This window comes from Sphaeroforma arctica, assembly GCF_001186125.1.
Source record: "Sphaeroforma arctica JP610 unplaced genomic scaffold supercont1.14, whole genome shotgun sequence".
Lineage (NCBI taxonomy): Eukaryota > Ichthyosporea > Ichthyophonida > Sphaeroforma > Sphaeroforma arctica.
The window spans coordinates 93,111-106,067 of NW_014040544.1; the positions used below are offsets into that span (position 1 = coordinate 93,111).

Here is a 12,957-nt window from a genome sequence, read left to right on the forward strand (position 1 = left end):
TATATATTTATATAAAGGCATTGAGATTTACCGAACTGTCGGAATGATCCTTCTACTTTACTCATTTACAGGCACACGACCAGGCACATACACAATACGTGTACCTGCGGGGGTGAATGATGTGGTGCACGGCCTAGTATCGCTTTCATATGATTCCCAGGCTGTCCAGCCAAATGATGGCTCCAAAACTGTGACTGTAAAGGAAGGCAGCCACCTGAATGCTGGAGACTTTACCTACAATGTCCCTGGAACTCTCTCTGGTATACTTACGGTAGGTACGTATGACAACCCGATACCGAACATCGCAGTGAAGCTACTTGGTGCCGAGGGAGTGGTGGCCGCCAGTACGACGACCAATACGAAAGGGAGGTATTCGTTCAAGGAGCTCCTTGTGGGAAGCTATTCTGTCACCGGTATGCTGTATATGAAATGTCAATTTCTGCCAGGTATACTGGCTTTCTAAATTACAAATCGTCAGATCTCTTCTGGTTGGTTTGAAGCCTTTCCATGGTATTCGGCACTAGTGATTAATGTGTGATCTTCATGTAGAACGTCAGGTCACATCACTGTAAGTCCTAGTTGCGGCTGTCTCGCTTCTTTGTGCTAAACGGGACAAGTTACTGTACTCATATACATTCACTCCAAGTCCGTACATGAAATTTATTCGAATCTTGGTTTGTCCCACGCGATCCCGCTATTTCGTGCTAAACGGGACAAATTACTATGCTCATACACATTCACTCCAAGTCCATACATGAAAATATATTCGAATCTTGGTTTGTCCCATGCCATCCAGTTGATTGCGCTTGGAAATACTCAATCTCTCACATCCGACCCTGGACTACACAACAGTACCACAAACGATCCCAAACTACCGAACCACTCTGAAGTCTGAGCCTTTCGCCGGAGACGCCACACTAGATGGTATCTACACCTGCAAACTGACTGTCCAAGAGCCGTCGATTGCTAATGTCAACTACCACTACGGGCAAGTATCTGAATATGCGGAAGAGCCTGAGACTGTAAGTGGAGGACTCAACTCTATAACCGGTGGTATATACAGCGGTTCAGAGGCTAGTCCCCTAGAGGGTATCGAAGTGGAGCTTACGGATGACGAAACCGGAAAGGTAGGCCAAATCTTGGCACAAATTGTGAACTAAAGAAATTCATGCGTTGTGTGTAGTCACCAAATACCTACCTATTCCGGCAGATATGTAGCTGTACGGACTACATGCGATGGAGGCCTTTTGTCATCCAGCTTAATACGATGTGCACACAAAACGCCCCGTGCGTTCGTGTTTGTTTTATATAATTGACCGTAGGGCTCCTCCGATCGTTCCTATAAATGAAATATCTGAAATACGTTTACTACATAGCGGTAGTACTATTCGCTCTGTGAAAGCTCAATCGTGATGTCAGTACTGATCTCTTTTATTAAACACAACACATGCTACAACAGGTGGTCGCCTCCACCAAGACAAATGCCAATGGCCAGTACGGATTCTTGAAAGTAACGCCCAATAAGTACTACTTAGTGAGCACTCCCGCAACTAACCCAGAAGCCCGTACAGAGGTGCTGTCGAGGGATTACTACGACATGCAGCATTCTGGTACCAGAACACCGATGTTTTTTAACGCTGGACGCCTATTGGCTCACGTGGACTTTGTTTACGCACCACCCAATCAGATCAGCGGAAATATCCGTGACGCATCGGGTGCAGGACTTGCGGGCGTAAAAGTGGTGTTATCGCATCCCAACCGATTGATCACCACGGTACAGTCCACAGACACCAACGGCCATTATACCTTTGTAAATATTACGAAAGGCGGCAACTATATGATTAATATAGCTAAGCCACAGGAGTATACCTATCTCTTCGACTGTTACGACGAAGAATATAAGCACTCGTTGCTGGATGGGGAGTCTACAGTACCGTACACCGGTACGTCTGTGAGTGGGGTTGATTTCTTTCTGGTGCAGAACGGTGGTATCGCCGGGTCGGCACGTATGGCAGATGGAACACCAATGGGACATGTCAAGGTCACACTCAGAGCTAAGCAAATCCAGGGAGAGGGAGCTGCAGACGAGTTCGGTGTCTATACTAACTCGTATGGTTTATACGTGTTCTTGGATATGGCAGTGGATGAGTACAGCGTGGCTGTACATGAAGGCCCACAGTTGGAAACACTGGAGTTGATTAGTAATGTGATTGATGGTGGGGATGATAATCAGACTCCGGGTACACAGGATGTCTCGTTTGCGACCACGCAGTCTTCTCTCATACTACGGCCATTTTTCTACGACAAGAAAGCCAAAGAAAGTACTCAGAGTGTCGATAACAGTGACGTTCAAACACCAGAGAAGGGTGAGACAGATACGACAACGGGCGATACGAATGGGGTGGGTGGTGAAGGTAGCATCACAGGCGAAGTACTGTCCGCCAGCGCACTCGACCCTTTAGGTGCAGTGGGTGTGCAATTGGTGGATACCAATGGAGACGTACTACAGACCGCCATGACTAATGAGAAGGGCGTGTATACGTTCTCTGGGCTGAACTTTGGTATATACGAAGTTGCCTGTCCTCTAGAGACCACAAGGTGTGTTGATATCAATACTAAAACGTATACGATGTATGCGCAATATAACTATCTGTTCTGAGCGTACTATGTAAAACCACACACAGCCGAATGTCCTATCAATGTGTTGTCTTATGATATGCGCAATTTATACTATGGTATGTCACTTTTCACCAGTGGACACAATTCAGATTGGTTTAATTCTCTCTCAATGTATCATAGTGTATACTTCTAATTAGTTGTAATAAGTCTAGTAGAACTCGACCCCGTCAAATGTCAAGTCAGCTTTGATATAAAGGATCATACAAATCAAATACTAGTGTCAGAGTTCATAGATATACATCTTTTTTGTTCTGCATACCGTTCGTGACATTTACCTACCCACAATTCCTTGCACTGTTTCGCGTCAAACTATGTCATCGAGCTACAGGTACGGCCATCAATTTGTGTCGATGCACAGGTATACAAGTCTCGAATGAAAACCATGGTTTATCATAGCCTTAGACCTATATAAATGTTTGTTTTTTCTATCTAGCATGGGTAAGGCATTCAGCATGGTCGATGACCCCGACCACAATGTGGACGGAAGAGCACGTCACGTCGATGTGGTCCAAAGTGTTGCTACAAGGTTGCCACCCTTCATGTTCTTGGAGAAGCTCTCTTCACAACTAACCACTTCTGGCGATAATGGTCGTGCTGTCGAAGACACACAAATGTTACAGTTGGACCCAGAGGTTTGGGGTAGTTGGATTGCGGAGAGTAGAGCCTGTGACAGTACCGGGATTGGGACGGGTACGAAATGTGGCTCCATCATCCGATTTGTAAGTGAATTCATCTAGTTTGTATGTTTGCCAAGTAGTGTTACTATCATACATGGTGAATGTAATATGGGCAACGTATGTATATAAGCCTTGGCCTAGTTTATAAATCATGTACTGGATTTGAAATTTTCTACCAAATTTTGCTTTCATACTGTCGCTCAGTTTTATGTATTTGGCGGTTTTCTAGCTCTATCGCACTTTGTATCTCTCTGCGCTTCGGATTCACAGTGTTCCTTTCCGTGCTGAGTTCTTCCTATAGCTTGTAGTGGCCAAAATTTTGGCAACTGCGAAGTAGTTGCCGATTGAGTTTTTCATTTGGTTTCAGTGTCACATGTCTTCCTAATGTTAAAGTTGTAACCTGTGTTGGCTGATATCGATCGCACCCGAATTACCGTTTTATGAGCACGTAGTAAATTGTTCTTGCGATCATATGATGCCATCCCACAGGCTTCGCTTTCAAACTCTACTACGCACGTACACACAAAGTGATTGTTACTAAAGCGTACCATGCCGAAATGTTGAGTATTGTGTACGGATGATGCATATTATATCCCACAATTATTCCACAATTCAAGACATATTAATATCACATGTATTTATTTATTACTTCATGAGGAAATACCGTATCTCGATGTATTCATCTCTACCTCCATCACTATTGCACGAAACTAGCAACACATTCTATTCTACAATAAATCATTCTTAAACACTTACTCCATATATATAGGCGGTAGAGAGCTGCCAAACTAACACCATGTACACCTTAAAAGATGTGGCTATCGGTTGTGAGATCACCCAGAGCGACAGCAGCGCGTGCCAAGCCTTCAGTGAAGACTCAATCGATATTACGTTCTCTGTCACGTCGGATACTCCGTGCGATGACACACAACAACATAAATGTAAGTGAACCCGAATGGGTTTGGGCAATATATGGCTGAAGTTTTTAGAACGGATATGTTGCAAAATAGTAGTCATCCGTTTTTTTTAACATATTTGCCCGTTGACGTGGATTAAGGTATCGGGCTGATCATTTATTTCGTGTATACAGGCCATAAAGGCAACCGAGCTTATGCTGAAAGTAGACGACATCGTAGGCGAAATTAATATCTTTGTGGCATACTATACAGCTATCGTCAGTGAGGATGCACAAGTCGTCACTCCGATCGTACAGTTATACACGGAAGGGAACTACGCAACTGTGCGCACGCACAATAAGTATGAACTGGGTACCGTGATGCACGCGGGCATTCGCTTGTGGATCAACGACACGGGTAACACGGTCGAGCATGCGAATATTGTGCATATAGAGCGCGATTCTGATGGAGCGTGTGCGGAATACAATGGCATGTCCTACGGGTTCGACCTTGACATCAAGGATTTCACACAGGTAAGTTTCGATCTAAGTGAGCATTGAACGTATTCCTTTACCGTCGCCTGTCAGTATGCTGATCTTGTGGACAGAGTTCGTTTACGATTAGATGTGTCCGGGATACTTTTGCGGATAAATGGACTACCGCCTGTAAAGTGTTTGTGAGTTTGTGAAACGCTTTGTTTACCAATTTTGCCAGTCGCACTCTTTGGTTCGTTAAATTGATTCTCGTGCTGAAAGGGGAGGGAAATCGAATTTTAACAATCCAAACCCAAGACTACCTCGAGCAGTAACTATAGATCCCGCTTGTCTACCACAATAACAGACTTTCTCGCGTGCAAGCGCCGATACTTTTGCGGAGATACACTTGGAACTTCCCATCACACCTGACGTGGTGTGTGCAGTATCAGAGCAAGCCTCTAATACCGTCAAGTTCAGATTTACTGTACGAGTGGAGTACACAACGACGGACACGGATGGATCGAAAAACTTGGTACGAAGACGGCGAGATGTGCCTGTATCGTTTGAGCAGGACAGGTTCACTCGTTCAACGCTCATAGATGATGTCACTTGCAGTGTGGTGGTACTTGTGGAAAATACATCTGTCAATGTGGACAGAGTATCAGAAAGTCCGGAAAGTGCTACCGCTGTTACAGTCAGCCTGGATTCGAAATCTGATGCTGCTTCAGGCACAAGAACAAGCACAAGCAGTGTGGCTGATACGGGAAGCAGTGGAACATCTGCTCTAATGATAGTGGGTATAGTCTTGGGAGTGTTAGTCTGCCTATGTTGCTTATGCTGTGCATCGATGCTCATTGTTGTGATAGTGCGTCGGCGTAGACGAAAATCTGTGCTGCAATGGGAGGCGAAGCAGCGTTTCATCACGGGTTCATCGTGCAACATGAACCCGGATTCAACTGTCGGCTTGTCACACGCTTTCTAAGCGAAGAGTCGAGGGAACGGACTTGCAAAACCACATACAATAGTAATATAGCAGATAGATAAAAGCTACGCGTAGAGCGCCGGCGGACTAAGCAACATATTCAATTCAAGCTGCAATACTCTTTTATCCGTAATATTAAATTACCGCAGCGCTGATTTATCAAAATATACTCATGCAAATAGCCCACAATTGTAAAATTGAGTTACTACATGAAATTTTAGTTTGCATTATACTTATATAGCGATATCCGTTGCAACTTATTTGACTGCTCAGGTTAAGAGCTTTCCAAACGGGGAGGGGGGGGGACAAAAATGCCAGCAAATTGCAACATATAATTGAGCGACATACTACTCATAGCGGCAAAAATTGAATACTTATATAGTACCCGTTATGACCACAAGCGTTGTGAATCTGATGCATTGGACATATTCCTTGTACCATCGCCTGTCTGTATAGTAATCAGTACTCCACTTCCTGTAAAGTTTTTGTGAGTTTGTAAAACTCTTTGTTTAATAATTTAGGCTAGTTGCACCCTTTGGCCAGTTTTAATAGTTGTCGAGCTGAATTGGGGGGGGAGGGGAGGCGGGGTGGAATCGATTTCTCAACAATCCAAACCCTCCAAATATCTTGACCAGGAACTGTACATCCCGCTTGTCTACCACCAAACAGACTTTCGCACGTGCAAGCGCCGATGCTCTGGCGCAGAAACACCTAGAACTTTCCATCATACTTGACTCGGTTTTGCAATAGCAGAACAAGAGATTTACTGTACGAGCGAGGTACACAACAAGCACGGATGGAACGAATACTCAGTACGAAGACAACGAAGTGTTGTTTGAACAAGAGTCCCGCGAGGCGACGGTTGACAACTGAGTAACTCGCTCAACGCTCATGGAGGATATCACTTACAGTGTGGTGGTTCTTGTGGACAATACATCTGTCGATGTGGAAAGAATATCAGGAACTAAGGCAAGTACTATCCCTAATACAACCAGCCTGGATTCAAAATTTGATGCTGCTTCGAGCACAAGAACAGAAAAATAATTAACGTTGTTTCAGTCCACCAGATATGTATCGATGGTGTGGTACGTGATGGTTTCGAACTGTCTTAAATAGTGTTTTGGCAGGAGCTCTTTCGAAATACTTCAAGATTAGTAAATATTTGGTCAATGATGTACTGCTGTGAACAACAGCCCTTTTTTATAACTCGCTCCTTCTGTAGCTATATTTATCGCTTCATGGCTAACAAAGATACAAAACTATCAGTAAACCAACGGTATGGCAATATAAGTACCGGCTTTTATGATCCACAAGGCCATCGAGCCTAAATCTTTGAAATAAAATTAACATTGTCTGCCACGTCTTGCACTAATTTGCAGTGTTAATAAGTATAATATTTCGGAAGTCTACGGGCATCATATCCGAACTGGTAGATCGGATCATCATTCGGCCTTGTAAATTGCTAGAGACTATGTTCGGAAAAGAACACACGCACTGATTTACACACGACTATTATACTATCATCGAAGACGAGCTCCAAGGGAGTGACCGTGTGCTTAACACAACACCGAGCGCATGCACCGATTTAAAAAATGATTTTTATACTATTATCGATAACGAGCTCCAGGGGAGTACATTGTGCTGAACAGAACACTGAACACACGTACTGATGTAAATACACCAAGATTGTCCTTATTCCGTTCTACATGCTAGCGCCAAAATTACCTGTCGGCTTCAGCTCGCTATAGTACATTCCTATAGAAATAGTTAAATATGTAAACATATTAACCACAAGGCACAAGTGCGAACTGCGAACTATACTATTTATTTTTATTTCTTTACTGGCTAAACGGGCGAGTCACAATTAAAGATTTTCGCTCTTAAATTAAAGGTCGTGGGCCAATGGGGGATGGTCGAATTGATTTGTACAATTTTTGGTTATTTTTGAAAAAACTTTGATTAGTATGGTGCAGTCGGGTGTAGACTGATCTGGTAAACGACACGTGTCGCAATGAATGAGACGTGTCGTTTTAGAAAACGACACTGAAAACAATGCGACATGTCGTTGTCGCATTGGTCGCAATGGTCGTATTTGATCATTTCGACAGACCTTATTTTCGTTTTTTTTTGTGACCAACCATATGTTCCTAATCTTAACATTTAACATCGATTCAATGATATTTCCGTATATTAAAGACAGCTAATCATATTACATTTGCATTTTCGACCGCCTTTTTTTGTTGGGCGGGCTAGTATGTCGAGTTTCAGTTACTACTTGGCCTTGCTGACATCCTGACAATAAATATTTAGAAACTAGTAACTACTAACTTAGTATTTTTAGAATATTTTAATAAACTGTATATGTGTGTAGCTATGCGGTGTGATTATTCTATAGTTATTAAGTGTATAGCACGGTCTGTCATAGTATCACTACGTCAGTGTTACTTCAACTTTAACATCAGATACTGACACAACAGTCGTGCCCTTCTGCCAGTTACTTCAAGGACAAAAGTACCAACCGTCCAAAATTGACATCTCTACTGTCTCCAAACACTTAAAGTACTAACCGCCACATCATAGCTGTCAACCGACATGTCGCTTTCATCTGCGACACGACGTTTGTGAACGCGTCACATGTCTTTTATGAATGCGACATGTCGTTTACATAAACGACCAGTTTAGATGCGACATGTCGTTTTGATAAACGACACCAATTTCATTGCGACGTGTCGTTGTCGCATACCAGATCAGGATATAGATCACCCTACTTGGTCCTTTACTTTTATATATTTTTCTACGTCAAAAAATTGTAATTTTCAAAAACAAAATATCTAGTGTGATTAGGATTGTGTAAAGGAAGCCATTGCCGTAATAATAATAAAAATCGGCCATTTTGATGAGGCCAAATATCCGACCATGACAGCCGATGTGGTGGCCAATATTTAGATTTTCGACAGTCGGCGGCCAAAAAAATGAAACCCTGTTTTGTAAATTTAATATGTACATTGTCAAACCACAAAAGTGTTCACAAATACCACACTATGAAGAAGTGAAAGAAAACATTTCAACGAGTATCAACGGAGCTATACGCAACAGAGATTGTCGAAGAGAAGGTACTCTCTTACTGCAGTTGTACAAGGCTGCGAAGCCTGAACAGATCTATGTCGTGGGTTTGACATTCATCACTAATCAACTCTATATCACCAGGTTCAAACTCTTCATCTTGTACGACTGCAGTAAACCTTGTTCGTTTGTCTGTCCCGTAATTTATGTCTCTTCACCCGACCACCACTCAAGTGCCTTGACCTGTTCGACATGCTTATCGCAACAGAAAATACCAATTACAAGTGTGCACTGTCACATTATACATATAGTATAGTACAATACGGCTACTTGTCATAATAGTGTTTTCTAACTTTGTGAGTGACACATGTCAATATGGACTATTGGATAATTGTCAAGTATTTTGGGGTATTAAATTGTACCATAATCGACCCTAAAGATGTCTCATATCGACCCAAATAATGGCATATCCAAAATGTCAATTTTTGAGATATTTGGTTTTGGTAGAGCTCGAACCAAACATTTTTTCGAAAGAGTTTCCGGGTGATTTTCAATAACAAGTCAGTACAAGCCGTTTCCGCTATCTAACTCCTCGAAAGGGTCTTTGAAGTAAGGTGATCTATATCCGACTGCACCGTAGGAGACAAATATGTAGAAGGGGTTTTTTTAAATAAAATAAAAAACAGAACGGAACGCGTAAATGTTATTTTTAAATGTTTTTGTTTTGTAAATAAAAAAATAAAAAAATATTCAATTTACCCATATTTAGCCTCTATTGTATTGTTTTTTTAATTAAAACAGCTACAATTTACAGCCTTCTGAAAATAGAACAGAAGGACTATGCAATTTATCGTACACTTTTTTTTATATGGGTTTACATGTTTCTATTTTATATATATAAAAAACTAAGCTATGAATTATGCCTTTTTATGCCGCTAATAAAAACTTTTTATGCCGCTAATAAAAATGTTCTCAATATTTTACAAAATAGATTTTATAGAAATTAAAATAAATGAACGAACAATGAGATGGACTCGGATTCTCGAGCATTGGAGTTGCGGACAATTTGACAAGAGAAAAATCAAAAAGCAAAAATCTTTTGGACAAAACAAATTATGGCGTAGGCCGTAAGCAAGCAGCAGGCATCATGCCGCGCGCGGTCAGGTAAATTGGGCGTCACCGGCTCCACCGCGCCCCTCGGCCGTCGCCCGTCAGTGATATTCTTGAAATTTGAATATGCAAATGCCATTCTCAAATTCATACATACCAAGCAAAAACCGTAAAAAGGAAGCAAATATTTGAGTAGATCACAAATTATGTAAAATATGTAAATAGTCACAGATCAGTGAATTAGTATCCACCACAGTTCCACAGTATATCCGCACATGATGCTAGGAGTGGAACTATTGGTTTATTAGTTTTGAAGTTCAGACTTTTTTTGATTTTTTTACAATTGTCTATTTTAAAAATATAATAACAAAAAAAAAGTACGTAAATAGATCTCGCAGCTCACTGACTCACTCTGATAATTTTTAAATCCATTCTCACACAGCAATAAAATATGAAATACAACCATTTTCATAGCGTTCTAGACAACGGAGACGGAGGCGGAGTAAATACGGACTTTGTAAAGGGGTTTTTCTTCTTTTGTTAGTTATTTGTGGTTCATCAGTATAAAAGTATTAACATCCGAGCCATAGTATTCCTATTATGTATATGAGGCTATGAGCCGAGTGAATTTTTTTTTGAATTTATACTGTTCTAAAAAACAAATTAGCGGTTAATGAAATCACAGAACAGGACAAAATCCCTTGGACCTGAAATTTACAAGCAGAACGGGACAAACCAAAATTCAACATTGTTGAACTGCAGTGCTCGATCATACATAGCCTTCTCTTGTATAATTTAGAAGAAGGCTATGAAACTTTACAAACAGAACGAGACAAAATTCAACATTGTTGAACTACAGTGCACGATCATACATAGCCTTCTCTTGCATAATTTAGAAGAAGGCTGTGAAGCGATATTTTTTAATATTATTCAGAAGTATGGATCCACGAATTCACGCTCACAGGGTGAACAGAACATTGGCTCTCTCCTGAGGCGTTGTATTCTATTTCAGGTGATAGGTGCAGATTATGTACCGAAAACTGATACTTGACTGTTGTATCGGTAAAGTTTTTTTTGCGAAGTGTACACGCTTAATAGTTCGGTGCGTACACGCTTAATAGTTCGGTGCTTGGGCCAAAGTCGCCTTACGTGGGCCCATAATTATCGACCCTACCTTTGCGAATGGACCGGATGCGGCTTTGGACACGAGCTCGGGCGTTAATAGTTTTATAGTGACAGGTATCGTATAGACAAAGTCGATATTGTGAATATTGCAGCGTTAATTAATTGTTTACGTTTAATTTTTGCCTCTGGACAAAAAGCCTGAAGATTCACGATTCGCACTGACTCATTGTGTCATAAATCATATATTTTTTGTCCAACTATTTATTAGACTCACACTGTGACTGAAGCCTGCACTCTGCAGTCTACTGTCCTCTGCAGTGACAGTCTGCACCAGGCCCGGCCAGGGCTGAGTCACCTGAGTGTAGTTCTGCACAGTAGCATTCAGACAGATATGTTTGTATGTATGTCGTATGACGTAAAATATGGATATAAAGTATTGTATGCTGATAAATTAAAAAAAGGTGATTAGGTGATGGTTGATCTGACGACTGACGCGAGTAGTGACTACTGACGAATGACAGTCTGAACTCTACAAACATTTTTTTTAAACGCTCAAAAAACAAAACTTTTTACGTTTACGTTTGAGCTGAGCTTTACTTTTATTTTAGTCCGAAAATATGGATTTTATTTCAATAAGACACCACGTCACCACAGACGACAGTCTGACGACTGACAGTGAGTCTTCACTCGTCACAGTCGTCAGTGGTGGCTTGTGAAGTTGTGAGTCGTGGTGACCTTCGTGAGTCGTGAGTTCGTGACTCGTGACTCAGTCAAGTCACTCAGGGCGTCTGCCGTCTAAGGCTAAGGCGCTAAGCTTATTACGAAATGGGGTGTTCTAGTTTCAGAAGGCAATGTATGGGGGTACGGAATATATTTAGTTTTTCTTCAAACGTTATCAGTGTTAGAATGTGATCAGAAGGGCCTACCTAAGTTATTTTGTAGGACACACTTGAATGTTTATACCCACAAGAATGTACACCTGTTTCCATAAAAAGGGCCGCATTTTAATTTTTAAGATGAACGTAAACGTATATTTATTCGATTTAAAAATCAGGTTTAACGGAAAACGGTTTGAGGTTAGGTCTAACTCCTAAGTACAGCCCTAAAAGTCGTTTTTATTTGTAAAACTACATATCACAAAAAAGAAATGCTCTTTTTTTTAAATAATATCCCGGGGTATTCTACTATATATTTACATACCTTTAACCTCTCTACTTCCTTCTGTATTTTACAAAACAAAAGACAAGACAAGATTGGTTGATCCAAGAACTGCATAACTGGAAATTGGAATACAAATGAGCATATAATAAAACTATAAATTCATCGTGAAATTATTCCAAATCGATGTGTTATTGCGCGATAAGACCCAGTAATCTTTTAGCTGTGATAAAAGAGTGTCAATTAATCTTGTTTTGGAGTTGAAAAATACCCCAACAGATCTCATTTAGATGAGTTACTATTGTACTAGAGAGTAGGTCTACCATTCTGCTATGCATGTATTAATAATTACTGCCAGTATGTATGTCACTATGTATAAGTATGCAGTATGTAGTGACATTTCGATTTGTTTTTTGTTTTACTTTTTTTGATTTATTTTTATTATTTCGCATAGAGTAGGATTGGAGATCCCTCGTGATGTACCTTGGCTTTCTCTACTACTACAAAATAGCTCGTATTATTTTTCTAAAAAATAAATCAAAAATGTAAATAGAGATGTATATATATATATATATATATATATATATATATAATATATATATATATATATATATATATATATATATAATATATATATATATATATATATATATATATATTATATCATATATGTATATATATATATATATATACTAGTATTATATACTAGTATAACGTATATATATATATATATAGTATATATAGTATAGTATATATATATATATATATATATATATATATATATACTAATA

The 12,957-nt window shown here is 40.3% G+C and overlaps 1 protein-coding gene across 1 annotated transcript; it reads left to right on the forward strand.

Moving 5' to 3' along the window:
- Nucleotides 1-43: 43 nt before the first annotated feature.
- On the forward strand, nucleotides 44-5,862 carry SARC_00460 (hypothetical protein; the record flags this gene model as incomplete). Its single annotated transcript, XM_014305850.1, has 7 exons — nucleotides 44-413; nucleotides 853-1,127; nucleotides 1,460-2,598; nucleotides 3,113-3,398; nucleotides 4,126-4,297; nucleotides 4,526-4,785; nucleotides 5,093-5,862. The coding sequence occupies 7 exons, from the start codon at nucleotides 44-46 to the stop codon at nucleotides 5,708-5,710; spliced, it is 3,120 nt and encodes a 1,039-aa protein (XP_014161325.1). The 3' UTR covers nucleotides 5,711-5,862.
- Between the last annotated feature and the right edge of the window lie 7,095 nt (nucleotides 5,863-12,957).